This window comes from Somniosus microcephalus, chromosome 4, assembly GCF_052327205.1.
Source record: "Somniosus microcephalus isolate GS21.2 chromosome 4, FLI_Smic_1.0, whole genome shotgun sequence".
In the NCBI taxonomy this organism is placed as follows: domain Eukaryota; kingdom Metazoa; phylum Chordata; class Chondrichthyes; order Squaliformes; family Somniosidae; genus Somniosus; species Somniosus microcephalus.
Window position 1 is genome coordinate 316,613,346 of NC_140990.1, and position 25,755 is coordinate 316,639,100.

General features: G+C 50.3%; 2 protein-coding genes across 2 annotated transcripts in view; one reads left to right on the forward strand and one right to left on the reverse strand.

Moving 5' to 3' along the window:
* The window catches only part of LOC147120636 (tubulin alpha chain), a 75,050-nt gene that overhangs the window by 47,859 nt on the left and 1,436 nt on the right, over window positions 1-25,755 (forward strand). The window contains exon 2 of the mRNA XM_085986790.1: window positions 16,376-16,598. Within this exon, the coding sequence (XP_085842916.1) occupies window positions 16,376-16,598 (223 nt within the window). The remainder of the gene's footprint in view (window positions 1-16,375; window positions 16,599-25,755) is intronic.
* stk16 (serine/threonine kinase 16) overlaps window positions 1-25,755 on the reverse strand; it is a 102,712-nt gene that overhangs the window by 6,430 nt on the left and 70,527 nt on the right. The window lies entirely within an intron of this gene.

Genomic DNA, 25,755 nt, shown 5'->3' on the forward strand with positions numbered 1-25,755 from the left:
TACAGGGGGTCCCCGGGAGTGTGTCAGAATTTACAGGGGTCCCCGGGAGTGTGTCAGTATTTACAGGGGGTCCCCGGGAGTGTGTCAGAATTTACAGGGGTCCCCGGGAGTGTGTCAGTATTTACAGGGGATCCCCGGGAGTGTGTCAGTATTTACAGGGGTCCCCGGGAGTGTGTCACTATTTACAGGGGGTCCCCGGGTGTGTGTCAGTGTTTACAGGGGGTCCCCGGGAGTGTGTCAGTATTTACAGTGGATCCCCGGGAGTGTGTCAATATTTACAGGGGTTCTCCGGGAGTGTGTCAGTATTTACAGGGGGTCCCCAGGAGTGTCTGTATTTACAGGGGGTCCCCGGGAGTGTGTCAGTAGTTACAGGGGGTCCCCGGGAGTGTGTCAGTATTTGCAGGGGGTCCCCGGGACTGTGTCAGTATTTACAGGGGGTCCCCGGGAGTGTCTCAGTAGTTACAGGGGTCCCCGGGAGTGTCTGTATTTACAGGGGTTCCCCGGGAATGTGTCAGTAGTTACAGGGGGTGTCCGGGAGTGTCTGTCTTTACAGGGGGTCCCCAGGGATGAATCACTATTCTCAGGGGGGTCCCCGGGAGTGTGTCAGTATTTACATGGGTTCCCCGGGAGTGTGTCAGTATTTACAGGGGTTCCCCAGGAGTATGTCAGTATTTACTATATGTCCCCAGGAGTGTGTCAGTATTTGCAGGGGGTCCCCGGGAATGTGTCAGTAGTTACAGGGGGTGTCCGGGAGTGTCTGTCTTTACAGGGGGTCCTCGGGCATGTATCACTATTCTCAGGGGGGTCCACAGGAGTGTGTCAGTATTTACAGGGGGTCCCCGGGAATGTGTCAGTAGTTACAGGGGTTCCCCGGGAGTGTGTCAGTAGTTACAGGGGGTCCCCGGGAGTGTCTGTATTTACAGGGAGTCTCTGGGGTTGTGCCAGTACCTACAGGCAGATACGAGGAGCACGTAACTCTTTGCAGGAGATCTCTGGGAGTGTGTCAGTAATTACAGGGCACCGAAACAAAGAAAAGTTTGGAAACAAATAGCCGATAAGCGTGACGCTGTACACTTGATACATACTGGGCTCTGCAGAATATAATCTCTCTACTACAGCTGTTTGTGTCATTCACTGCTTCCTCATTGCTCCCAAGGTCGTTCCTCTTTTATATTGCCATCTGCTCTGCTCCTTCACCATTGCTTACAATTAAACTCTACTGTTCGAGTAATGATTGAGATTTTGTTTTAAAAAGTGAAATCTCCTGAGGTTGCAAATTTCTGTATTCTAATCCGAGGAGAAGCTCATTGTATACCCTGCATCAATAGTCCTTTCTCTGCAGCTGAACCTCATGCGGAAAGTTTGTTTTTTTTAATTGAAAAAAAAGAAGGTATTAAGCTTGCATTTATGTAGCGCCTTTCATGGCCCCACGCCGCCCCTCTAGTACATGTGGCTGACAAGCTGGCCAATGCCGAATGGGCAATCCCGAGGCACCTCGTCCGTTCGGGAACGGGGAGCCGTGAAATCGACCGACGAGATTATGGATCTGGGAGACCGCGCAGGACCAGCAGTGGGTTCCCCGGGAGTGTGTCAGTATTTACAGGGGGTCCCCGGGAGTGTGTCAGTATTTATAGGCAGTCCACAGGAGTGTGTCAGTATTTATTGGCAGTCCCCGGGAGTGTGTCAGTATTTACAGGGGGTCCCCGGGAGTGTGTCAGTATTTACAGGGGGTCCCCGGGAGTGTGTCAGTATTTACAGGGGGTCCCCGGGAGTGTGTCAGTATTTACAGGGGGTCCCCGGGAGTGTGTCAGTATTTACAGGGGGTCCCCGGGAGTGTGTCAGTATTTACAGGGGGTCCCCGGGAGTGTGTCAGTATTTACAGGGGGTCCCCGGGAGTGTGTCAGATTTTACAGGGGGTCCCCGGGAGTGTGTCAGTATTTATAGGGGGGTCTCCGGAATTGTGTGTCAGTATTTAACTTTTGAAAGTTACTATTGAATCCTTTTCAGGCAGCTCCTTGCAAATAAGGGTCGTTCTGCTCCTCTTAATTCACCCATCCGGTAAAGACCCTCCACTCCCTCATCTAATAATTTCCTAAGTGAGTCCGGAGTTCTCGACTCTGCCACTCAAGAGCTGCGACATCATGCCTTTCTTCTTAAAGCGGCCTGACTCACCGGAAACCTTGAGGACTGACTGGTTGGCATGGAAACCAGCACGGGCTGGGCTCACGGCCTAACCATATCTCTGTGCAGAATCTTGTTTTGCAGAAGTTGCTGACATATGCAAGAGAAGGGGGCGGGAAGTGAAACCAGAGGAAATTGTTTCACTATCTCTCTCTACCCGATCAACTCCTTTTGTTAATCACCTTAAACCCCTCAGTTAGATCACCCCTTTAACCTCCTGTACTCAGAGGGAATACAAGCCCAGTCTGTGCAACCTGCCCTCGTAATTTAACCCTTTTAGCCCCGGAAATCATTCTGGTGAATCTGCGCTGCACCCCCTCCGAGGCCAACATATCCTTCCTGAGGTGAAGGGCCCAGAACTGAACGCAGTTACTCCTGTTGTGGTTTGACCAGAGCTTGACACAACCGGTGCATCACTTCCTCCCCTTTGTTTTCCAGGCCCCTCGAGATAAAGGCCAACATTCCATTAGCCTTTTTAATTATGTTTTTTTTTGTACCTGTCCACTAGCTTTTAGTGATTTCTGTACTTGGAAACCTATAGCGGGTAAATGGCACTGGCCATTATTCACCATCATCGTAGGCGGCCATTACAAAGGAGCCGCTTCAATTCAATTTCAATTTCAATTTTATTTGTCACATAACCAAATACAGCAAGTGAAATCCAGTCAGTGAAATGCTTTTTTCTTAACGAGCCGAGCGCACCAAGCAGCAAAGGACACTTAGCTGCCTGGTACGCACGGAGCCCGCAAGGACGGCAACCATCTTCATCGGCGCCATCACAATAGGGTCCGCTCTCGCCTCGCTCCGCCTTTCCTGCACTCCTGCCCGACAATCTTCAGCCGCCGTGGTACCGACGTCCCGGGGCCTGCTTCTCCCTGGCTCTCCTTCCACCCGGTCTGACCTCCGAGCCTCCCGTGGTGTCCGACCTTCCAGGGCCTGCTTTTCCCGCCCTCGGTCTGCTGGCCGCCTCCCCTCCTACCGGTTCGACCTCCGAGCCTCCCGCCGAGGAGCTGCCGGCCGCCGTGCTACAGCGGGTCGTCGTGGCCTCCATCGCTGCTTCTGCTGCCTCCCCGCCGACCTCATCAGTGCCGATGCACAGCGTCTGACTACACTTCAAAAAGTGCTTAATTAACTGTAAAGCACTTTGGAACTTTCTGAGGTCGTGAAAGTCGCTATACAGATATATATAAACCGTATTAAGCCGCCAACGGTGGAGCGAAGAAACTCGGGGATGCGCAAGAGGCCAGAGTTGGAGGAGTGCAGAGATCTCGGAGGGTTGCAAGGCTGGAGGAGGTTACAGAGATAGGGAGGGGCGGGGGGTGGGTGCGAGGCCAGGGAGGGGTTTGAACGCAAGGATGAGAATTTTAAAATCGAGGCTTTACTGGAGCCAATGTCCAGCGAGAACAGGGGTGAAGGGCGAACGTGGGCTCCACCAGGAATCATGAAACAGCTGAAACCAAAGCTGCTTGCCTCGCAGCAGGAAAGGCCTGAAGCCAAAGATCACAAGCGTGTACTCCGAGTAGTTTTTTTTTAGTGAGCGCTAACAAGGTCAACAACGTCATTTGCAGCTTTTAAATCTGAGGGAGCCAAAACTGGTCTCATTAAAAGTAAGGGTTGTGAGAAGGTACTAGTCCAACAAAGGTATGGGTGAGGCAGATACAGAAAAGTACTCAGCGCAGAAATGGGAGAACGTAAGAAATTGGAGCAGGAGTCGGCCATTCGGCCCCTCGAGCCTTCTCCGCCATTCAGTAAGATCATGGCTGATCTGATCTTGGCCTCAACTCCACTTTCCCGCCCGCTTCCCATAACCCTCGACTCCCCTGTAGCTTGATTGGCACCCCATCCACCACCTTAAACATTCACTCCCTCCACCACCGGCGCACCGTGGCTGCAGTGTGTACCATCTACAAGATGCACTGCAGCAACTCGCCAAGGCTTCTTTGGCAGCACCTCCCAAACCCGTGACCTCTTCCACCTAGAAGGACAAGGGCAGCAGGCGCATGGGAACACCACCACCTCCAAGTTCCGCTCTAAGTCACACACCATCCTGACTTGGAAGTAAATCGCCGTTCCTTCATCGTCGCTGGAAATCCTGGAACTCCCTCCCTAACAGCACTGTGGGAGCACCATCACCACACGGACTGCAGCGGTTCAAGAAGGCGGCTCACCACCACCTTCTCAAGGGCAACTAGGGATGGGCAATAAATGCTGGCCTTGCCAGCGATGCCCACATCCCAGGAACGAATTAAAAAAAAAAAAATCTGTCTATCTCCGCCTTGAATACATTCACTGATTCCGCCTCCACAGCTCTCTGGGATAGAGAATTCCAAAGATTCACGACCCTCAGAGAGAAGAAATTCCTCCTCATCTCCGTCTAAAATGGGCGACCCCTTATCCTGAAAATATGCCCCTAGTTCTACATTCACCCACGAGGGGAAACACGAGAAGAGGGGGCTTCGATTTGTAAATGTGAGTGGGCCATGAGCAAAACATGCACTAAATATTGCAATCTTACTGCTACGATCTGGAACGCGCTGCCTGAAAGGGCGGTGGAAGCAGATTCAATAGTAACTTTGAAAAGGGAATTGGATAAATACTTGAAAAGGAGAAATTCGCAGGGCTGTGGGGAAAGAGCAGTGGCGGTGGTGGGGGGGGGAAACGGGACTTATTGTATAGGCCTTTCAATGAGCAGGCGCGATGGGGTACGATTCTATGAAATAGCATACGCCTTGTTGATACTGCCTTGGGGTGTGGGTGGTTTAAATCTGGGTTTGTCCCAGGTCCACCCAAAATTAATTCTGCAGAGCACGAGTTCTGCTCAAACCTGCTTCGCCAATTGTATAGAGACTTGTCATTTGGAAACAAGGTTCCACGAACAATGGGAACCAAGTTGCTTTCCGACTGAAGAGTATAGACGAGGGGATTAGAGGTTCCAAGGTAAATACAGGTGAAGGTGACCATTCGGTCCACTCATTCAGAAGGAGAGTCCTCCCATCACAGTATCCAACTGGATCTTGATTGACGGGAGGTTCTTCCCTCCATTTTGTGTTTAACTGCCGGTGGACGGGTTTCACACAATTCGTGAAACCCGGCAGTTAAAGCGAGGTGGGGACTGTTGCATCCAGGAGGTAAGTGGCTTCATACCTACCTCCTGGATCCAGGGTCCCGGCCATAACCAGCTCCCGCGATCGTAGACTCCCTCACGAGGCCTCCAATCGCATTCCCAGGCGCCCACCCACCCCAGGCCTCCTCCCACGCCCCCCAACGATGATGATGAGGTTGGCCCCGATCCTTCGACTCCACCTACCGCTCCTGCAACCCCCACCCACACCCCCCCCGCCGATCCTCACTCTCCCCTGCCGATTGCCGACCCCTCCTCCTGATCCTCTCTCCCCACTCTGACAGCCCCTCCGCCGATCCCGACCCCTTTCCCGCCAAATCCAATCCCCCCTCGATCCCACCGCCGGACCGACCCCTCGCGACTGAGGCCTACTTGCCCGCAGCCAGCCAGGCTCTCATTCAAATTAGGCCCTGTTGGTTTCCCGCCCGCCTCGGTCTGCCCCCCCCCACCCGTCCCACCAACCCCCCCCCCACCCCAACCCACCTGCCTGAACAAAATTCCGGCCTTTGTTGATGCTTTCACAATAATGGACCAAATCCTGATTCAACAGTGGGTATGGGCTTGACACAGTGAGTTGAGAATTTATTGAGTTAGCAGTAAACAGAGGGTGTTTACAACTGGACAACTCCACAGCCTCTCCTTAATTCCACTTTATGTCTCCTTTTATGAAACCGTCCTTTGTCATCTGTTAGTACTTGAGAACGGGAGTTGGCCATTCGGCCCCTCGAGCCTGTTCCGCCATTCAGCTAGATCATGGCTGATCTGTACCTCAACTCCATCTCCCCGCCTTTGCTCCACATCCCTTCATATTCTTACCCAACAAAAATCTATCGATCATGTTCTTAAAAAGACAAATGCCAGTTGACCCTCAATATCTGCAGCTGTTTTTTGGTGGGGGTAGAAGAATTGCAGATTTCCACTACCCCTTTATGTGGAGAAAATGCTTCTTATTTCATGCTTAACTGGCCTAGCTTTAGTTTTAAGATTTAAGCCCGCTTGTTTTGGATTCCCCAGGAGGGGCAGTTACCAATTGAAGGTTAATTGGTAAGCAACAGTTGACCTAGATACTAACAGAAGACTGTTGGTGAGATGATTTCATGATCTGTGTCTTAGTCAATCTGTTGTGGACCGAGAGCATCATATATTAAATTTAGATAGTGAATCATTAGCACATGAGCTGCTGTGACCCAGTGGGACAGGGTCACTACTGAAGATTCATTGTGACCCAGTGCACTTCCCTGTCATCCTGTTCATTTCCCACTCCAAAGAAATGAGCACAAAATCTAGGCCAGTGCACTACTGAGGGAGTGTGGCACCGTCGAATGACGTCTCTTGGATGAGGCGTTTAACCGAGGCTCCGTCTGCCCACTCGGGTGGACGTAAAAAGATCCCACAGCACTCTTTCGAAGAAGAGCAGGGGAGTTCTCCCCGGTGACCTGGACCAACATTGATCCCTCAACCAGCATCACTAGCACAGATGATCTGGTCATTGTCACATTGCTGTTTGTGGGAGCTTGCTGTGCGCCGACTGGCTGCCGCGTTTCCTACATTACAACGGTGACTACACTTATAGTACCTCATTGGCTGTAAAGCGCTTTGGGACATCCTGAGGTCGTGGAAGGCGTTATAGAAATGCAAGTTATCCTCCTGTTGAGCTGTACATTTATTCTGAAGACCACGTTAAGAGGGAGGAAAGCCCTTTGTGCCGGCCAGTCGCCAGGGACTGCCCTCGTACATCTCCAGAAGCGAGCTATGCTGACAATGGCTTGGGAGTAGGTTGCCTGCCGACCTTCTTGCACGGAGAACGGAGATGTTCTTGCCATGGAGGGAGTGCAGCGAAGATTCACCAGGCTGATACCTGGGATGGCAGGAATGACGTATGAGGAGAGATTGGGTCGATTGGGCTTATATTCACTGGAGTTTAGAAGAATGAGAGGGGATCTCATTGAAACTTATAAAATTCTAACAGGACTAGACAGACTAGATGCAGGAAGGATGTTCCCGATGGCGGGGGAGTCCAGAACCAGGGGTCACAGTCTAAGGATAAGGGGTAAGCCATTTAGGACAGAGATGAGGAGGAATTTCTTCACCCAGAGAGTGGTGAACCTGTGGAATTCTCTACCACAGAAGGCAGTGGAGGCCAATTCATTAAATATATTCAAGAAGGAGTTAGATATATTTCTTAAGGCTAAAGGGATCAAGGGATATGGGGAGAAGGCAGGGACAGGGTACTGAATTTGGATGATCAGCCATGATCTCATTGAATGGCGGAGCAGGCTCGAGGGGTCGAATGGCCTACTCCTGCTCCTATCTTCTATGTATCTATGTAAATGGCACCTGAGAGAGAAAGAGATGTGGAGGCTCCCCTGATGGCCCAGTTGGCTAGAGCAGTTCAGCGCTACAGTTCAGGAAATACACAGGTTCAGTCCTTGTAAAGAAAAAGTAAGAAAAGGACTTGCATTTATATAGCGCCTTTCACAACCTCGGGATATTCTGAAGCACTTTACAACCGATAGTACTTTTTTTTTTGAAGTGCAATCACCGTTGTAATGCAGGAAATGCGGCAGCCAATTCTCGCAAAGCAAGATCCCACAAACAGCAATGTGATAAATGACCAGATCATCTGTTGTTAGTGATGATGGTGGAGGGATAAATATTGGCCCAGGACACGGGGGAGGTGGGTTGACTACCCCGCTCTTTGAAATGGTGCCGTGGGATTTTTTTACATCCACCTGAGAGGGGAGACGGGGCCTGGATTTAACATCCCATCCAAAAGACAGCACTTCCGACAGTGCAGTGCTCCCTCGGTATTGGCACTGGGATTATGTGTTCAAGATCCTGGAGTGGTGACCTCAGAAGGCGAGAGAGCTACCCGCTGAGCCACGGCCGACACCTAACGGAGCCATTGCCCTGGGTTTAGAAAAAAACAAAACAAAGAAAAAAAACGGACTTGATTTTTTTTTAAAAATCAGACATTTTGGTGGTCCGATTTCTGGGCGGCCTGCTCAAGAAATCGGAGAATCTGAGCCAGAACAAGGCTGCTGAAGACCCGCGTGCGCTGGGACAGAAAGGGGAAAGGGAGTCTCACTGTCCCAAAATAACGATTAGGAACCGGGAGAGGAGGGCAGCAAGATCATGTGAGACTCCTGTCGAGCCAGAACTTTTGTTTATTATCTCCAGCAGCAGCAGCAGCTGATGAACAGGTTTTCCAAAAGGAGTGTCCTCAGCCTGATGGTGCAGCTGCTCTGGGTCTGGTTACACCCAGTGCTGCACATTTCCCTCTGATACACTGCGATTTGAATTTTCTTTCTGGATTAGGGAAGAGGGTGAATGGGGTGGGTGAAGAATAAAAGAGTCATCAAAGTGATTATGAGGGGCTCGGGCAGGGCTTAAAGTGTTGTCACATGGTATGGTGACTGCAAACTCTTGTGGGTGGCACGTCAGATGTCAAACTGCTGCAGGAACTTTCCCGAAGCTGGTGTCTCCAGCCTGTATTTTCACTCCCTAAGGTCGTTCCTGTGAAGCTTTATCTATATATTTTTTTTTTTAAATGGCACCGTGCAGGTCCACCGACACACGCAAGCCTTGATGAGGGTTAAGTTTTGCCAAATGTTGTGAGGTGTAGCCATGGCGGTGCCAGCTCTGGCTCAGTGGGTAGTGCAGTTGTTAAAGGTCATGGGTTCAAGTCCCACTCCAGGAGACTTGAGCACATACTAGGCTAACGTTCCCATTGCCAGGACTGAGGGAGTGTTGGAAGTGCCGTCCTTTGGAGGAGATGTTAAACTGAGGCCCCCGTCTCAGGCCAATGTAAAAGATCCCACGGCACTATTTTGAAGAAAAGCTGTGACGTTCTCCCCGGTGTCCTGGCCAATATTTAGTTATCCCACAACCAACATCACTAAGATTATTTGGTCATTTAGCTCATTGCTGTTTGTGGGAGCTTGCTGTGCGCAGATTGGCTGCCGCGTTTCCTCCATTACGATGACACAAAGCTGGGTGGGAGGGTATGCTGTGAGGAGGATGTCGTGAAACTCCAGTACGATTTGGACAGGTTGGGTGATTGGGCAGAAACATGGCAAATGCACTATAATGTGGATAAATGTGAGGTTATCCACTTTGGTGGCAAAAACAGGAAGGCAGATTATTTTTTGAATGGCAATAGATTGGGAGAAGGGGAAGTGCAACGAGACCTGGGTGTTCTTGTGCACCAGTCGCTGAAGGTAAGCATGCAGGTGCAGCAGGCGGTTAAGAAGGCAAATGGTATGTTGGCCTTCGTAGCGAGAGGGTTCAAGTACAGGAACAAGGATGTCTTGCTGCAGTTGTACAGGGCCTTGGTGAGACCGCACCTTGAATATTGTGTGCAGTTTTGGTCGCCTTGTCTGAGGAAGGACGTTCTTGCCATGGAAGGAGTGCAGCGAAGATTCACCAGGCTGATACCTGGGATGGCAGGAATGACGTATGAGGAGAGATTGTGTCGATTGGGCTTATATTCACTGGAGTTTAGAAGATTGAGAGGGGATCTCATCGAAACCTATAAAATTCTGTCAGGCCTGGACAGTCTAGATGCAGGAAGGATGTTTATGATGGCCGGGGAGTCCAGAACCAGGGGTCATAGTCTAAGGATAAGGGGTAAGCCATTTAGGACTGAGATGAGGAGGAATTTCTTCACCCAGAGAGTGGTGAACCTGTGGAATTCTCTACCACAGAAGGCAGTTGAGGCCAGTTCATTAAATATATTCAAGAAGGAGTTGGATATATTTCTTAAGGCTAAAGGGATCAAGGGATATGGGGAGAAGGCAGGGACAGGGTACTGAATTTGGATGATCAGCCATGATCTCATTGAATGGCGGAGCAGGCTCGAAGGGCCGAATGGCCTGCTCCTGCTCCTATGTTTCTATTACAACACTTCAAAAAGTGCTTCATTGGCTGTGAAGCATTTTGGGACATCCTGAGTTCATGTAAGGCGCTGGAGAAATGCAAGTCTGTCCTTCATCCACTTGGATATAAGCTGTTGACTGCACGTTTCTTACCCGTGTTACACACAGTCCTTTTGACCTTTTATTTAATGTGTTTTATTTAAATTTTTTCCCCCCCCCAGCTTTCCAGTTTATTAAAGCAGGTTACCTGCAAGGGCAGTGCAAGCCCTGCGGAGCTGACAGTCCGTGAATTACTTCAGCTATTAATGTTTTTGGCTGGGTCTAGGTTGGTTAATCATTAAACTAATTGTGTTAACCAGAAGGTAAACAAAGTACTGGGCCTCGGGGAGCTGGCCTGTATCTGCTCCGTGTGACTGCGTGCTACAGTTGTCAACTCTGGTTGGGCATATCCCAGGAGGGTTCATCACACATGACCAACTGCCCCGCCCCCACACTCCCGCCATTGGTTGCTCGACCCGTCCATCCTCACATCACCCCGCCTTCCCATGTCAATGAGAGAGCTAACAGACTCTTCTTTACCTTCATGATTCTTGACTGTCAAACAACCGCCTTTCCCCCCCCACCCCCCATCTCCGATATTTGTTTTGAGGCTCCTTTGATTTTTCTCCTGCGTTTTCCTTGCAGTAATGGCCAGGAGATTAATCTTTAATTCCTGAAGACTCCAGGACAATCCTGGAGGGTTGGTGACTCTATGATGTGTGGTGTCCAGCGGGTGACTGAGCAGATAATTGGGGCTGGTGGCCTCCACCTTTTTGCCTCTCCTCTCCTGATCTCCACCCTCTGATAGCATATGATCCATATGGCAAAAAGCTTCAGTCACAATTTCAAAATCCTTGTCCTCCTCTACAAATCCCTTCTCCACCTCTGTGACATCCTTCAGTTCTACATTCCCCTATGTTGTCTTCTTCTTCCCTCTTTGCTTCATTGCAGGGTCATAAGACGTATCACCCCCCCCCCCCCCCAGTCTAGATTTGCCAATCCTCCCGGATTGGGAATATAGGAGCAGGAGGCCATTCAGCCCCTCGAGCCTGTTCCATCATTCATGTAGATCATGGCTGATTTGTATCTCAACTCCATTTATCTGCCTTGGTTCCATATTGTGAGCTGGGGGGATTGATGGCTAAATTACGGTGTCAGCCGTGGCTCAGTGGGTAGCATGCTCGCCTCTGAGTCAGAAGGTTGTGGGTTCATAGTCCCACTCCAGGGTCTTGAGTATGTAATCTAGGCTGACACTCCCAGTGCTGCACTGTCGGAGGTGCGATCTTTCGGGTGAGACGTTAAACCGAGGCACTGTCAGCCCCCTCGACTGGACGTATAAGACCCCGCGGCACTATTTTGAAGAAGAGCAGGTTAGTTCTCCCCGGTGTCCTGGCCAATATTTATCCCTCAACCAACATCGTTGGCCATTATCACATTGCTGTTTGTGGGAGCTTGCTGTGTGCAACTTAGCTGCCACATTTCCCACCTTAGAACAGTGACTGCACTTCAAGGAAGCACTTCATTGTCTTTTCTAAGCACATTGATTTACATAGAAACATAGAAGATAGGAGCAGGAGTAGGCCATTCGGCCCCTCGAGCCTGCTCCGCCATTCAATGAGATCATGGCTGATCATCCAAATTCAGTACCCTGTCCCTGCCTTCTCCCCATATCCCTTGATCCCTTTAGCCTTAAGAAATATATCTAACTCCTTCTTGAATATATTTAATGAATTGGCCTCTACTGCCTTCTGTGGCAGAGAATTCCACAGGTTCACCACTCTCTGGGTGAAGAAATTCCTCCTCATCTCTGTCCTAAATGGCTTACCCCTTATCCTTAGACTGTGACCCCTGGTTCTGGACTCCCCCGCCATCGGGAACAGCCTTCCTGCATCTAGTCTGTCTAGTCCTGTTAGAATTTTATAAGTTTCAATTAGATCCCCTCTCATTCTTCTAAACTCCAGCGAATATAACCCCAATCGACCCAATCTCTCCTCATACGTCATTCCTGCCATCCCAGGTATCAGTCTGGTGAATCTTTACTGCACTCCCTCCATGGCAAGAACATCCTTCCTCAGATAAGGCGACCAAAACTGCACACAATACTCAAGGTGTGGTCTCACCAAGGCCCTGTTCAACTGCAGCAAGACATCCTTGCTCCTGTACTCGAACCCTCTCGCTACGAAGACCAACATACCATTTGCCTTCTTAACTGCCAGCTGCACCTGCATGCTTACCTTCAGCGACTGGTGCACAAGGACACCCAGGTCTCGTTGCACTTCCCCTTCTCCCAATCTATTGCCGTTCAGATAATAATCTGCCTTCCTGTTTTTGCCACCAAAGTGGATAACCTCGGATTTATCCACATTATACTGCATCTGCCATGCTTCTGCCCAATCACCCAACCTGTCCAAATCATACTGGAGTTTCTCGGCATCCTCCTCACAGCACACACGCCCACCCAGCTTTGTGTTGTTTTGTTTCATGCTCAAAGCTGTGTGAACGATTTCATCTGCAGCTTTCCTAGCCACACTCCGGGACATCTCCTCCTTCTCTTCAGAGGCTCCTCCTAAACCTACCTCTTCAGTTTTGCTTTCAATCAGCCTTCCAGTCATCTCCCTCTGCACCCCCCCACCACCACCTCCGTCTCTCCGCCTCCAGTTATTTTTGACTTTCGTGAAGCACTTTAGAACATTTTTATTATTACGTCAAAGGTGCTGTATAAGTTGTCGTAAGGCGGCTAGTGGTGTGACAGGCCCATTTCACTACTTTGGCAGCTCGAACTGAATCACAAAAGGAGGGACTTCAGCAGAATTTTTTGGAGTGCCATGCCTGCTTCCTCCCTGAGCTGCATTGGTGCAAAGAAAAGAAAGACTTGCATTTATATAGTGCCTTTCACAATCTTGGGCCGTCCCAAAGCGCTTTACAGCCAATGAAGTACTTTCTTGAAGTGGAGTCACTGTTGTATTTTGGGAAATGTGTGCACAGCAAGCTCCCACAAACAGCAATGTGATAATGACCAGATCATCTGTTTTTTTGGTGATGTTGATTTGAGGGATAAATATTGGCCCCAGGACACCGGGGAGAACTCCCCACCTCTTCTTCAAAAGAGAACCATGGGATCTTTTACGTCCACCTGAGAGAGGGCAGACGGGGCCTCGGTTTAAATGTCTCATCTGAAAGACGGCACCTCCGACAGTGCAGCGCTTCCTCGGTACAGCACTGGGAGCGTCAGCCTGGATTACGTGCTTATGTCCCTGGAGTGGGACTTGGACCCACAACCTTCTAACCCAGAGGCGAGAGAGAGTGACACCCACTGAGCCACGGCTGACACCTGGACATAAATAAGAAGTGAAGTACAGGTTGAGCGTCCTGAATCCGGCAACCCTGGGACCGGGGCCCAGCCGGTTTTCGTGTTTTTGTCCGGACTTCGGAACGTGTTTCTGATGTCCGAAGTCCGGAAATATCGCAACCTGGGCTCGGGCGTTTCCGGACTTCGGACATCAGAAACACGTTCCGAGTCCGGAAATGCCTGGGCCGCTCCCGCGTAGCGCTGTCGTGTTTCTCCGCGCCCCCTTTCCTTCTGTTAAAAGGGGAGGGACGCTGCGAGCTCTGCAGAGCATCCGATGCCCCACACTAGGCCACCAGGGCGGCGTGGTGCCATGGCCGCAGCCTGGCGGAAACACTTAGTGGAGCTGTGCAGATTAAGGAGGATAAAACACGACACTAAAGTTTTATTGCAGCACTCGCATTTTTCATAGGATTTTTTCCAAAAAAAAGGACAACAAAAGTTAATGGCTTTTTGAAGTACAGGTTGAGCGTCCACAACCCGGAGTTCCGGATTCCGGCACATTTTACGGATTCCGGACAACCCTGCCACCAATCGTCCCGGAGTCCGGATTCCGGAACTCCGGATTTTGGCCGCTCAACCTGTATAATAATTGCAGAAATATCACAAGATATGGGTCAACGTGAAAAGAACTTGCATTTATATGTGGTGAAGGGCTTCGTGGCTAATTCATTAATTATTTTTGAAGTGCAGTCGCTGTTGTAGGGAAATGTTACAGTCAATCTGTGACCAGCAAGGTCCCACAAACATCCAAACAAGATAAATGTCCTGGGGCCTACACTCACGGGTTTAGAAGAATGAGAGGGGATCTTATTGAAACGTGTAAGATTCTGAAGGGGGCTTGACCGACCGGGTAGATGCAGAGAGGATTTTTCCCCTCGTGGGGGAATAGAAACATAGAAGATAGGAGCAGGAGTAGGCCATTCGGCCCCTCGAGCCTGCTCTGCCATTCAATGCGATCATGGCTGATCATCCAAATTCAGTACCCGGTCCCTGCTTTCTCCCCATATCCCTTGATCCCTTTAGCCTTAATATATATAAACTCCTTCTTGAATATATTTAATGAATTGGCCTCTACTGCCTTGTGTGGTAGAGAATTCCACAGGTTCACCACTCTCTGGGTGAAGAAATTCCTCCTCATTTCTGTCCTAAATGGCTTACCCCTTATCCTTAGACTGTGACCCCTGGTTCTGGACTCCCTGACCATCGGGAACATCCTTCCTGCATCTAGTCTGTCCAGTCCTGTCAGAATTTTATAAGTTTCAATGAGATCTAGAACTAGGGGGCATAGTTTCAGAATAAGGGGGCACCCTTTTAAATCAGAAATGAGGAGGAATTTCTTCTCTCAGAGGGTCATAAATCTGTGGAATTCTCTTCCCCAGAGAGCTGTGGAGACTGGGTCACTGAATATATTTAAGGTGGAGATAGACAGATTTTTGAAAGGTAAGGGAGTCAAGGGTTATGGGGAGCGGGCAGGGAAGTGGAGTTGAGGCCAAGATCAGACCAGCCATGATCTTATTGAATGGCAGAGCAGGCTTGAGCGGCCAAATGATCTCCTCCTGCTCCTACATCTTATGTTCTTATGATGGTGGTGGAGGGATAGGGGACATCAGGGAAACTCCCCTGCTCTTCAAATAGTCATGGGATCTTTTACGTCTACCTGAACCGGTTGACTCTATTTCATGTCTTGGCTAGGAGACAGCAGCTTCAATGACTGAAGTGCCGGCGTAGATTACATAACTTGTATTTACATAGCACTTTCTTAATGTGCTAAAAAGCCCAAAGGCACTTCACAGAAGCATAATCAGACAAAAATTGACACGAGCCAAAGAAGGAGATATTAGGACAGGTGACCAAACGGTCAAATTGGTAAGTTTTAAGCAGAGTCTTGAAGGGTACCCAGCTACTGGAGAGGCTTGGGGTGGGAATTCCAGAGCTCAGGCCATCTTAGACCGCACGGCTGCCAATGGTGGAGCAAAGGAAGTGGTGGATGCGAAGAGACCAGAGTCGGAGGAATGCAGAGTTGCACGGAGGGTTGTAGGGATGGGGGAAGTTACAGAGAGAGGCGGGGGGGGGGGGGGGGGGGGTGGCGGGGGGGGGGTGGGAGACGATGGAGGGATTTTAACACGAGTAAGGGAATTTTAAAATCCAGGGATTGGTGGACCGCGAGCTTAAATTGTGGAATGTGGCATGAAACTATGACCTTCTGACAACCACTGTATAAATGGGCAGCATTGGCTGGAAGGACTGTGGGTTTCCTCGGTATAAATGAACTGGGTAATAACTAGCTATCAAGCAGACAGTATTTATAATTTAGCAAAATAGCATCATTTTTTCTGTGCTCTTGTCTAGGGCTTTGTTTAGTTTACAATAGTACATTGTTCATTTAATAAATGGTTTTAAAAATCTTCTAATCAGACCCTGGATGGACACCCAAGTATTTATGGCATTCCCCTCCATAAGGGGATGCATTTCTTGATTCATCTCAGTGGGATCAGGCTGCGCTCGGTCCTGCCAACCAGTGGCCTGTGCCTGAACAGATGTACCCCCGCTACTGGCTGCACCTGTTGCTGTTTGACAATCAGAACTCTGCACTGAAGGCCAAGTGAAGGGAGGAACAGGGAGAACAGAACTTAGGGCTGCTATAGTTTGTGAGGAAAGATGTGATGGCAGTGAGTGAATAGCAGACTTAATCATTTTGAGTAAAAATGGCTGACGTAATTTCAGGGGCAAGATTGTTCTGTTCATTCTTGTTGTCCCTTTACGATCATCATTTCTAATTGGAACGTGGTGTTTCCTGTTTATTCCCAGCGTGAATGTATCTCCATCCATGTTGGCCAGGCTGGTGTCCAGATGGGCAATGCCTGCTGGGAGCTGTACTGTCTGGAGCATGGCATCCAGCCCGATGGACGGATGATGGGTGACAAGTCCCTTGGAGGAGGGGATGACTCCTACACTACGTTCTTCAGCCAGACGGGAGCTGGCAAACACGTACCCAGGGCTGTGTTTGTGGATCTGGAGCCCACTGTGATCGGTTAGTATTGAGCTGATTTTTGAGTTTTGTTGATCTTGTGTTCTTCCCAGACGTGCGACCAGCTTCTGGACCCCTGCCACTACCGTGCTTGAACCGGTCACTAGGAGAGGCCTAGTTCAGATTCAGCCTAAGCCACGGGAGAGCTCTGAGCTGAACAGGCTGGGGCTCTTTTCTCTAGAAAAGAGAAGAATTGAGGGGTGACCTGGATAGAGCTCTTTAAAATTATGAAGGGGTTCGATAGGGTAGAAGTAGAGAAGATGTTTCCACTTACGGGGGAGTCCAAAACTAGTGGCCATCAATAAAATATTGTCACTAATAAATTCAATGAGCAATTCAGGGGAAACACCTTTACTCAAGAGTGGTTGGAATGTGAAACTTGCTGCCACAGGGAATGGTTGAGGCGAATAACATAGATAGATTTAAGGAGAAGCTAGATAAGTACATGAGGGAGAAAGAAATAGAAAGGTGAGATAAAGTAAGTTGGGAGGAGGCGCGTGAGGAGCATAAACACCACATGGACCAGTTGGGCCGACTGGCCCGTTTCTATGCTGTAAACTCTCTAAGTTATTCGTAAAAAAGGGAATGACCTACAGAGCCAAATTGCCTCCTCCTGCTCCTAATTGGCCTGGTTTCCTTTACTTGCTATGGGGAAGCCCCTGGTCTTTGATTTGTGGCCTCCTCGTGATTACTAGGGGGGAGATCACTGGGTGAGGTAACATGGGCATGAACCCAGGTCCTGTTAATGCATATTGCCACGTTGTGCTACCAAAGTGTCTATATATACAAAATGTTTTTAAGATCTCAAAAGTTCATGGAAGCAAACGTAAAGAGGTTTGCATTAATTTTTAAATTGATATATTTTCCAGTCGTCGTACAATTTTGCATGGAAGTTCTGTGGTTCCTCCAGTGTTGGAATCCAGAGAACTTGCGTGACCCCGAGCTTTTGGTCGCCTGTCACTTTAATTCTCCACACCACTCCCACTCTGGCCTCTCTGTCCTTGGCCTGTTACACTGTTTCAATGTAAGCTCGAGGAGCAGCACCTCATCTTTTGATTAGGCACTTTACAGCCTTCTGGACTCAACATCGAGTTCAACAATTTCAGATCATAGCCTCTGCCCTCATTTTTTCAGATGGCAGCTGTTGATGATTCTGCCATTTCCATTTACACCTCGTTTAGACCCATCTTTTGTTTCTTTACTTGTCCCATTACCATCTCCTTTTGCCTCGCCCCATCATCCCTCTGGTCATTTAATCTCTCCTGCCTTCCAGCCTCTCAGAGACCTTCCCTTTTGTTCTTTCCTCCCCCCCCCCCCCCCCCTTTCCCTGCCCTTGCACTCGCTTAAAACCTGTTACATCTCTAACATTTTCTGTTTTTATTCCAGCGAACTGAATGTTCTTTGATTAAAAAATTATCTCTATCTAGAGACTACTATGAGGCTGAGTTTCGAGGCCACAGTCAAAGCTCCTGCGGAGGATACTCTGTGGGTCATGTTGGTTCCTGAGTTGTAGGGACGATGGATAGGAAGCATTTGGCCAAAGATGAGTTAATGTTGCTTGTAAGTTCATGTTGATAGTGTGGAGTTCTGCTTGATTTATCTTTTGTTGGGGGAGGGGAAAAAGAGGTTCAAATATCTGCAGATCACTTGCTTAGGCAGGAGTGCACCAGAAGGTGGAAAATAAAGAGTCTAAATGGGGTAGAGGCATAAAGGGATCTAGGGGTACAAATTCACACTCATTAAAAGTAGCAACGTAGGCTAACTAAAGCCATAAAAATTGCAAACAAAGCACTGGAGGTTTATTCTAGGGGAATAGAATTCAAAAGCAGAGAAGTTATGTTAAACTTGTATAGAACATTCGTTGGACCCTTGGAGTAAGTACTGTGCTAGTCTCCATATTACAAGAATTATATAGAAGTAATGGAGAAGGTGGAAAAAAGATTCACAAGGATGCTACCAGAACTATCAGAAAAGATCGAACAGGCTGGGGCTCTTTTCTCTAGAAAAGAGATGACTAAGGGGTGACCTGGTCGAGGTCTATAAGATTATGAAGGGGTTCGATAGGGTAGACGTAGAGAAAATGTTTCCACTTGTGGGGGAGACCAGAACCAGGGGCCATCAATATAAGATAGTCACTAATAAATCCAATGGGGAATTCAGGAGAAACTTCTTTACCCAGAGAGTGGTGAGAATGTGGAACTCGCTACCACAGGGAGTGGTTGAGGCGAATAGCGTAGATGCATTTAAGGGGAAGCTAGATAAACACATGAGGGAGAAAGGAATAGAAGGATATGTTGATGGGGTGAGATGAAGTAAGGTGGGAGGAGGCTCGCGTGGAGCATAAACACCGGCATGGACTTTTTGGGCCGAATGGCCTGTTTCTGTGCTGTAGACTCTTTGGGCTGGATTTTGATACTGGAGGCGTGTAGGAGGCGGGACTACAACTTTTGGGGTTGTAGTCCCGCCTCCATCGAGTTGTGGCCAACCCACGCGATTTTCACTTGATTGACCTTGTTGAGCCCGCCCAGCGGGCTCAGCAGGCCAATTAAGGGCCACCCGGTAACAGGTGACGTCACAGATTGACATTTCATCTGTCAAGTGCTCGCAGCCATTCTGCTTTCTGTGCCGGTGAGATGAGGGACTCCCGAGACCTGAAGGAAGGAAGGCTGTAAAGGTAAGTAATGGTAAGTAAAACTTCTTAACACTTTACACACACCAAACACACTTACCTCTGCACTCATGCACACATCACTCACCTGAACACCGGACATCTCGAACCCTCTAAGCCCTTCAGCCCGACGGTCCGCCTCGCTAACTTGCTGTGGTTTGGAGCCGTCGGGAATCCCACGCTTCAGGGATAAAAATAAGGATTAGGCTAAAAACTGCCTGCACAGGTCGGGTATCCGCCTCCTTTGAAACAGGCAATGGAGGCGGATTGGGGGCGGGATGGGTTTGTGCCCCCCCGATTTCACGATTTTAATCCCCCACACGCCTCCAATCCCGCCTCCACGGCCCAATGAAAATCGAGCCCTATGTAATGCTATGTTGATTCACTACTTTAAGTAACACTAAGTTCCTCCCCATGGAAGAAAAAAATCAAGCATCCATTAATCTCTCTCTAACTCGCAATTATCCTCCTCAACAGATGTCGACCCAGCACCTTTTTAAAGGTGTTAACTAACCCCATGTCAACTACTTACTCTGGGAGTCTGTGCCTCATGCCCACTGTGCTATGGGGACTGGGGACAGTGATGCGCTATCAACAATACCAAAGACTACGAAATGGACTTATATGAAGTAGGCTTTTATTGACTAAGAACTAGAGCATGCCTCTGCTAGTGAATCCACCCTACGAGCTCCCGGGGGAAGGGTGGTGAGTCACCTTTATACCCGGGCTTAGGGGTGGAGCCAGGGGCTGAGACATGCCTGGACTTGTACAGGGTTAACAGTGGTTTACCACACAGGCATGTACAGGTTAACAGTGGTTTACCACATTCACCCCTCGTTTAAAAAGAGTCCGGCGGGGTGAAGTGTTTCAAAAGTTCGTATACGGAAGTCTCTCTGGGGGTCTTGTCTGCCGTAATGATCTTCGTGGTGCCGGTTGCGGCGGTTCTTTGCCCGCGGCCGCTTCTCGCGTGGGACGGAGCACTGGCGTGTCGTCCTCTCGGGGTAGGGATGGCACCGGCATGTCGTCAGTTCGTGGTAGACACCCCGGTGGTGCGTCGTGGGTAGTGGTGGTGGGTGATCGATGGTGTTTCGGGTGGTACCTGAGGGTGCGAGGTCTCGAATTGAGACTGTGTCCTCCCGCCCATCAGGATACGCCACGTAGGCGTACTGTGGGTTGGCGTGGAGGAGGTGAACCTTTTCGACCAGGGGGTCCGTCTTATGGCTCCTCACGTGTTTCCTGAGCAGGACGGGTCCCGGAGACGTCAGCCATGGCGGTAGTGATGTCCCCGAGGTGGATTTCCTGGGGAAGACGAACATCTTCTCGTGAGGGGTGGCGTTTGTGGCAGTACAGAGCAGTATGGAGTGGAGCGCATCGGGGAGGACATCTTGCCAGCGGGAGATTGGGAGGCCCTTGGATTTTAGGGCGAGCATGGCGGTCTTCCACACCGTTGCGTTCTCCCTCTCTACCTGTCCGTTACCCCGGGGGTTGTAGCTGGTAGTCCTGCTCGTGGCTATGCCCTTCTCGAGCAGGTACTGGCGCAGCTCGTCGCTCATGAACGACGAGCCCCTGTCGCTGTGGATGTAATTGGGGAAGCCAAATATGGCGAACAGGTCGTGGAGGCACCTGATGACTGTGGCGCTGGTCATGTCCGGGCAGGGGATGGCGAAGGGGAAACGGGAGTACTCGTCAATAATATTGAGGAAGTACGTGTTGCGGTCAGAGGAGGGAAGGGGCCCCTTGAAATCGACGCTGAGATGTTCGAAGGGGCGGGTGGCTTTAATCAGGTGTGCCCTGTCTGGCCTATAAAAATGCGGTTTGCATTCGGCGCAGACCTGGCAGTTCCTGGTCATGGTCCTGACCTCCTCGATGGAGTAAGGCAGGTTGCGAGCTTTAATAAAGTGGAAGAACCTGGTGACCCCCGGGTGGCAGAGGTCATTGTGGAGGGTCCGTAGCCTATCGACTTGTGCGTTGGCACATGTCCCTGGGGGCTCATTAAGTTTCCCGGGCCGGTATAAGATATCGTAGTTGTAGGTGGATAACTCGATCCTCCACCGCAATATCTTATCATTTTTGATTTTCCCCCTTTGTCTGTTGTTAAACATAAATGCTACTGACCATTGGTCAGTGAGCAGGGTGAAACGTTTACTGGCCAGGTAATGCCTCCAGTGCCGTACAGCCTCCACTATCGCCTGGGCCTCCTTCTCGACTGAGGAGTGTCGAATTTCGGGGCCCTGGAGGGTCCGTGAAAAGAAGGCCACGGGTCTCCCCGCCTGGTTAAGGGTTGCGGCTAGGGCGAAGTCGGATGCATCGCTCTCCACTTGGAAAGGGATGGACTCATCCACTGCGTGCATTGTGGCCTTCGCAATGTCCTCTTTTATGAGGGTGAAGGCCGCACGGGCCTCTGCCGTCAGGGGGAAGGAGGTTGACTTGATGAGGGGCCGGGCTTTGTCCGCATAGTTGGGCACCCACTGGGCGTAGTAAGAGAAGAACCCTAGGCATCTCTTCAGGGCTTTTAGGCAGTGGGGGGGGGGGGGTAGTTCCAGGAGGGGGCGTATTCGGTCGGGGCCGATGACTCCGTTTTCCACCACGCAGCCAAGAATAGCGAGGCGCGCGGTGCGGAACATACATTTTTCTCTGTTGTATGTCAGATTCAGCCGTTGGGCCGTACGGAGGAATTTTTCTAGGTTGGCGTCGTGGTCCTGCCGGTCATGGCCGCAGATGGTGACGTTGTCTAGATAGGGGAAGGTGGCCTGCAGCGCGTTCTGGTCAACCATCCGGTCCATCTCCCTTTGGAAGACCGAGACCCCGTTGGTGACGCCGAAGGGGACTCGGAGAAAGTGGTAGAGGCGACCGTCAGCCTCAAAGGCCGTGTACTGGCGGTCCTCAGGCCTGATGGGGAGCTGGTGGTATGCCGACTTCAGATCAATCGTCGAGAATACCCGGTATTGTGCTATCTGGTTGACCATGTCAGATATGCGGGGAAGTGGGTATGCGTCTAATTGCGTGTATCGATTGATCGTCTGGCTGTAATCAATAACCAGGCGCTGTTTTTCGCCGGTCTTTACTACCACCACTTGGGCTCGCCATGGGCTGGTGCTGCCCTCGATAATCCCTTCCCTCAGGAGTCTTTGTACTTCTGATTTAATAAAGCTCCTATCCCCGGCACTGTACCGCCTGCTTTTAGTAGCAATTGGCTTGCAGTCTTTGGCGAGGTTCGCGAACAACGGGGGGGGGGCGTGATCTTCAGGGTGGACAGGCTGCATACTTTGCGCAGCGCCATGTTTAAATTCTGCTGGCTGCAGACTGTAAGTGGGGGCAGGGGCCCGCCATATGCCATCGTGACGCTCTCCAGATGGCACTGGAAGTCTAATCCTAGCAGTACGGGAGCGCAGAGCTGTGGCAGGACGAGGAATTTAAACTCTCTGTACTCCACGCCGTTCACTGTCAGAGTCGCTACACAGTAGCCGCCGACGTCCGCCGTATGGGACTTTGAGGCCATAAAGACCTGGTGGCGTGTGCGCATAACCGATATGGAGTAGCGTCGCACCGTGTCGGGGTGGATGAAGCTCTCCGTGCTTCCGCAGTCGAAAAGGCAATTTGTGGCATGGCCATTTACCTTTACGTTCATCATGGACCTGGCTAGTTGATGGGGCCTAGATTGGTCCAGGGTGATGGAGGCCATCGTCGAGGTCGGTGGGTCGCTGTAGTATTCGCACGCACCGAGGGCCTGGTCCCGAGATGGTGTCCAAGATGGCGGCTCCCCCTCGGCTGGTGGTGTCCAAAATGGCGGCCCGCACGTGGTTGGTGAGGTCCAAAATGGTGGCCTGTACGGTTCACACGCGGCGCTGCTGGAATTGGGGGTCGATTTCGCCTTGCACACTCTCGCGTAGTGGCCTTTCTTGCCGCATTTGGAGCAGGTCGCGTCCTTTGCTGGGCATTGCTGTCTGGGGTGCTTGGCCTGGCCGCAGAAGTAGCATTTCTGGCCTCTGGTCATTGCAGCTGTAGTTGGGCTGCTGGCGGCTTGTGGCCTTACCGGGTCCCAAGATGGCTGCTCCCGTGGCATCCACGTGGCCATCCGGTCAGGGGGGTAGGTGTCCATGTTCTGGAGGGCCACGTCTAACGAGTTAGCGAGGGCCACCGTCTTCTGCAGGTCGAGCCCCCTCTTTTCCAGCAGCCTCTGCCGAGTATAGTTGGACCTGATGCCGGCTACGTAGGCGTCTCGGATCAGGTCTTCCGTGCATTCCTTGGCCGTCACCGCTTTGCAAGTACAGTCCCGGCCGAGGACTCTCAGTGCCAGTAAATATTCAGCGCCCGATTCCCCGGGGCGCTGTTTTCGGGTAGCCAGGAGGTGTCTGGCGTAGACCTTGTTAACAGGCCTCACGTATTGTTCCTTTAGCGTCGCGATGGCGGCCGCGTAAGTAGTGGCGTCTCGGATGATCGAGTAGACTCGGTGGCTCACCCGTGAGTTCAAGACAAGCCGTTTCGCGTCATCTGTAGTGACAGTAGTGCTGGAGGCCTCCAGGAAGGCTTCGAAACAGCTCAGCCAGTGTTCAAAGTTATTGGCTGCATCTGCTGCTTGAGGATCCAGGTCTAAACGTTCCGGCTTCAAGATTTGCTCCATGTTGAAAATTAGTCAATAAAATTGATGCGCTATCAACAATACCAAAGACTACGAAATGGACTTATATGAAGTAGGCTTTTATTGACTAAGAACTAGAGCATGCCTCTGCTAGTGAATCCATCCTAAGAGCTCCCGGGGGAAGGGTGGTGAGTCACCTTTATACCTGGGCTTAGGGGTGGAGCCAGGGGCTGAGACATGCCTGGACTTGTACAGGGTTAACAGTGGTTTACCACAGACAGGAAATATTTTTATTCGAATCCCTAGCTTTGCTCAAGGCCTGTCAGAGAAACATAGAAAAATAGCAGGAGTCGGCCATTCGGCCCTTCGAGCCTGCTCTGTCATTCATTATGATCATGGCTGATCCTCTATCTCAATACCATATTCCCGCTCTCTCCCCATACCCCTTGGTGCCTTTTGTGTCTAGATGATGCCTTTTGTGTCTCGATTTTATGGATGTTTTTATTCACCCTCAGGAGTTGGGCATTTATTGCCCATCCCTAGTTGTCCTGAGAAGGTAGTGGTGGACATTTTTAAACCACTGGTAGTGGTTTGATACAACCGAGTGGATTGCTAGGCTAGGAGGGCAGTTTATGGGCTGGATTTTCTCAATGGAGACGAGTTGGAGGCGGGACTGCTGCTTGTCGTGTCCATGTCCCGCCTCCATCCTCGTCTGACCAACCAGAGGGATTTTCCCCTGATTGACCTCGTTAAGCCCGCCCTGCATGTAGCAAAAGGGCATGGAGGCGGGATGGGGGCCGGTTTGCCACCCGCCCCCACCTTCTGCTACTTTACCAGCAGGCCCGCCTCCTCGGGGCTTGGAAAATCCAGCCCTAAGAGGCAACCACGTTGGTGTGGGATTGGCGTCACATATAGGCCAGATCGGGTAAGGATGAGCAGTTTCCTTCCCTAAAGGGACATTAGTGAACCATTCTGCCAGCTTCATGGTCACTTACATAGAAACATAGAAGATAGGAGCAGGAGTAGGCCATTCGGCCCCTCGAGCCTGCTCCGCCATTCAATGCGACCATGGCTGATCATCCAAATTCAGTACCTGGTCCCTGCTTTCGCCCCATACCCCTTGATCCCTTTAGCCTTAAGAAATATATCCAACTCCTTCTTGAATATATTTAATGAATTGGCCTCTACTACCTTCTGTGGTAGAGAATTCCACAGGTTCACCACTCTCTGGGTGAAGAAATTCCTCCTAATTTCTGTCCTAAATGGCTTACCCCTTATCCTTAGACTGTGACCCCTGGTTCTGGACTCCCCAACCATCGGGAACATCCTTCCTGCATCTAGTCTGTCAGAATTTTATAAGTTTCAATGAGATCCCCTCTCATTCTTCTAAACTCCAGCGAGTACAAGCCCAATCTGTCCTCATACGTCATTCCTGCCATCCCAGGTATCAGCCTGGTGAATCTTCGCTGAACTGCTTCCATGGCAAGAACATCCTTCCTCAGATAAGGCGACCAAAACTGCACACAATACTCAAGATGTGGTCTCACCAAGGCCCTGTACAACTGCAGCAAGACATCCTTGTTCCTGTACTCAAACCCTCTCGCTACGGTCACTTTTAGTGATGCCGGTTTTTATTTCCACATTTAAAAAAAACTATTCAAATTCTCAAACTGCCATGGTAGGATTTGAACACATGTTCTACTGAGATTAATTAGTTCATGTCTCTGGGTTACTAGCCCAGTAGCATAACCACGACACTACTTTTTTTTTAAACATGTATTATCTCACTGCCCTAAGTTAAATAGTTTACTTGCTTCAACCTCATCTATACTGTTCATTACTTTTTTTGAAGACCTAGACCATCTCCCTTCAGTCCTCTTTGCACCAGTGAAAATACAGTTAGTTGTTAAAGA